Here is a 1,042-nt window from a genome sequence, read left to right as displayed (position 1 = left end):
AAGAACATGTCCACAGCGAATACGATATTAGTGTTAGATGAAATCTTTGCGACTTTTGGATATCCGAAATACTTAGTATCGGATAATGGAAGAACGTTTATTGCTAAGGAGTTCAAAAACTTTTTAGAAAAGCGAGGTGTTAAATTAAAATTAACAGCACCTTACCACCCAGCGACAAATGGACAAGCCGAAAGGTTTGTTCAAACGCTTAAAAATTCACTAAAGCGCATGTGTAGTACAGGAGTCAACGTAGAAACAAAACTACAAGAAATGTTAATACGGTACCGTACAATGCCACATTCAGTAACCGGGAAATCGCCGGCAGAATTGTTTCTAGGGAGGCAAATTCGAAATCGACTACAACTCATTTTCCCAGAAAAACATAAAGAGAAAGTTCCGTTCTCTGATAGTTTTTTTAAAGAGGGGGAAAGAGTGAGCTGCAGAAATTACATAGGTATGAAGAAATGGAAATTTGGTAGGATTAGTAGTAGATTAGGCGAGTGCAATTTCGAAATAAAGTTGGATAACGGTCAAATTTGGCGTAGACATGTAGATCAAATGCGTAAGATCGGTCAAAATACCCCGGTAGTTGAAAGCAAAATTAAAGAGCATGTGTTGAGCCAGGGACCTGCTGAAGAATTAATTGAAGTTCCGACATCAAGAAATGAAGGTGACGAACAAGCAGAAAGAGGCTCGCAAACATCGCAGATACCAGGACGAGATAGAGAAGATCCTCCGCAAACTATTATACCATTGCGCAGGTCGACTCGCATCCGGAAACCTCCTGATCGTTTTCAGTTGTAACAGGAGATATTAATAAGCCTAATTTTATAATGGTTTTTTTGTTTCGATAATTATGCTTATTAGGCAATATTCCTTATATATGTTACTTTGCGAAATTTCTTAGTTAGGTTGCGTTTTCTCTTAGAGGGGAGGGTGTTAGAGGATCGTTTTAAGTATAAGTTAAACTGCCGCGTTGCTGGCGGATGAATACAGGATAGATAGCCTGCGATACTTTTTGTTTTCCGTGGATTCGATGTAC

At 38.9% G+C, this 1,042-nt stretch overlaps 1 protein-coding gene across 1 annotated transcript; it reads left to right on the top strand.

Moving 5' to 3' along the window:
- The first annotated feature begins 6 nt into the window (after nucleotides 1-6).
- LOC105569635 (uncharacterized protein K02A2.6-like) lies at nucleotides 7-804 on the top strand. The gene has a single exon (XM_012026294.1). The coding sequence runs from the start codon at nucleotides 7-9 to the stop codon at nucleotides 802-804; it is 798 nt and encodes a 265-aa protein (XP_011881684.1).
- Nucleotides 805-1,042: the final 238 nt, after the last annotated feature.

Source organism: Vollenhovia emeryi, unplaced genomic scaffold, assembly GCF_000949405.1.
Source record: "Vollenhovia emeryi isolate VEMERY1.0 unplaced genomic scaffold, V.emery_V1.0 DF950245.1, whole genome shotgun sequence".
Classification (NCBI taxonomy): Eukaryota; Metazoa; Arthropoda; class Insecta; order Hymenoptera; family Formicidae; genus Vollenhovia; species Vollenhovia emeryi.
Note: the sequence above shows the minus strand (reverse complement) of the source record. Positions and strands in the feature narration are given on the sequence as shown.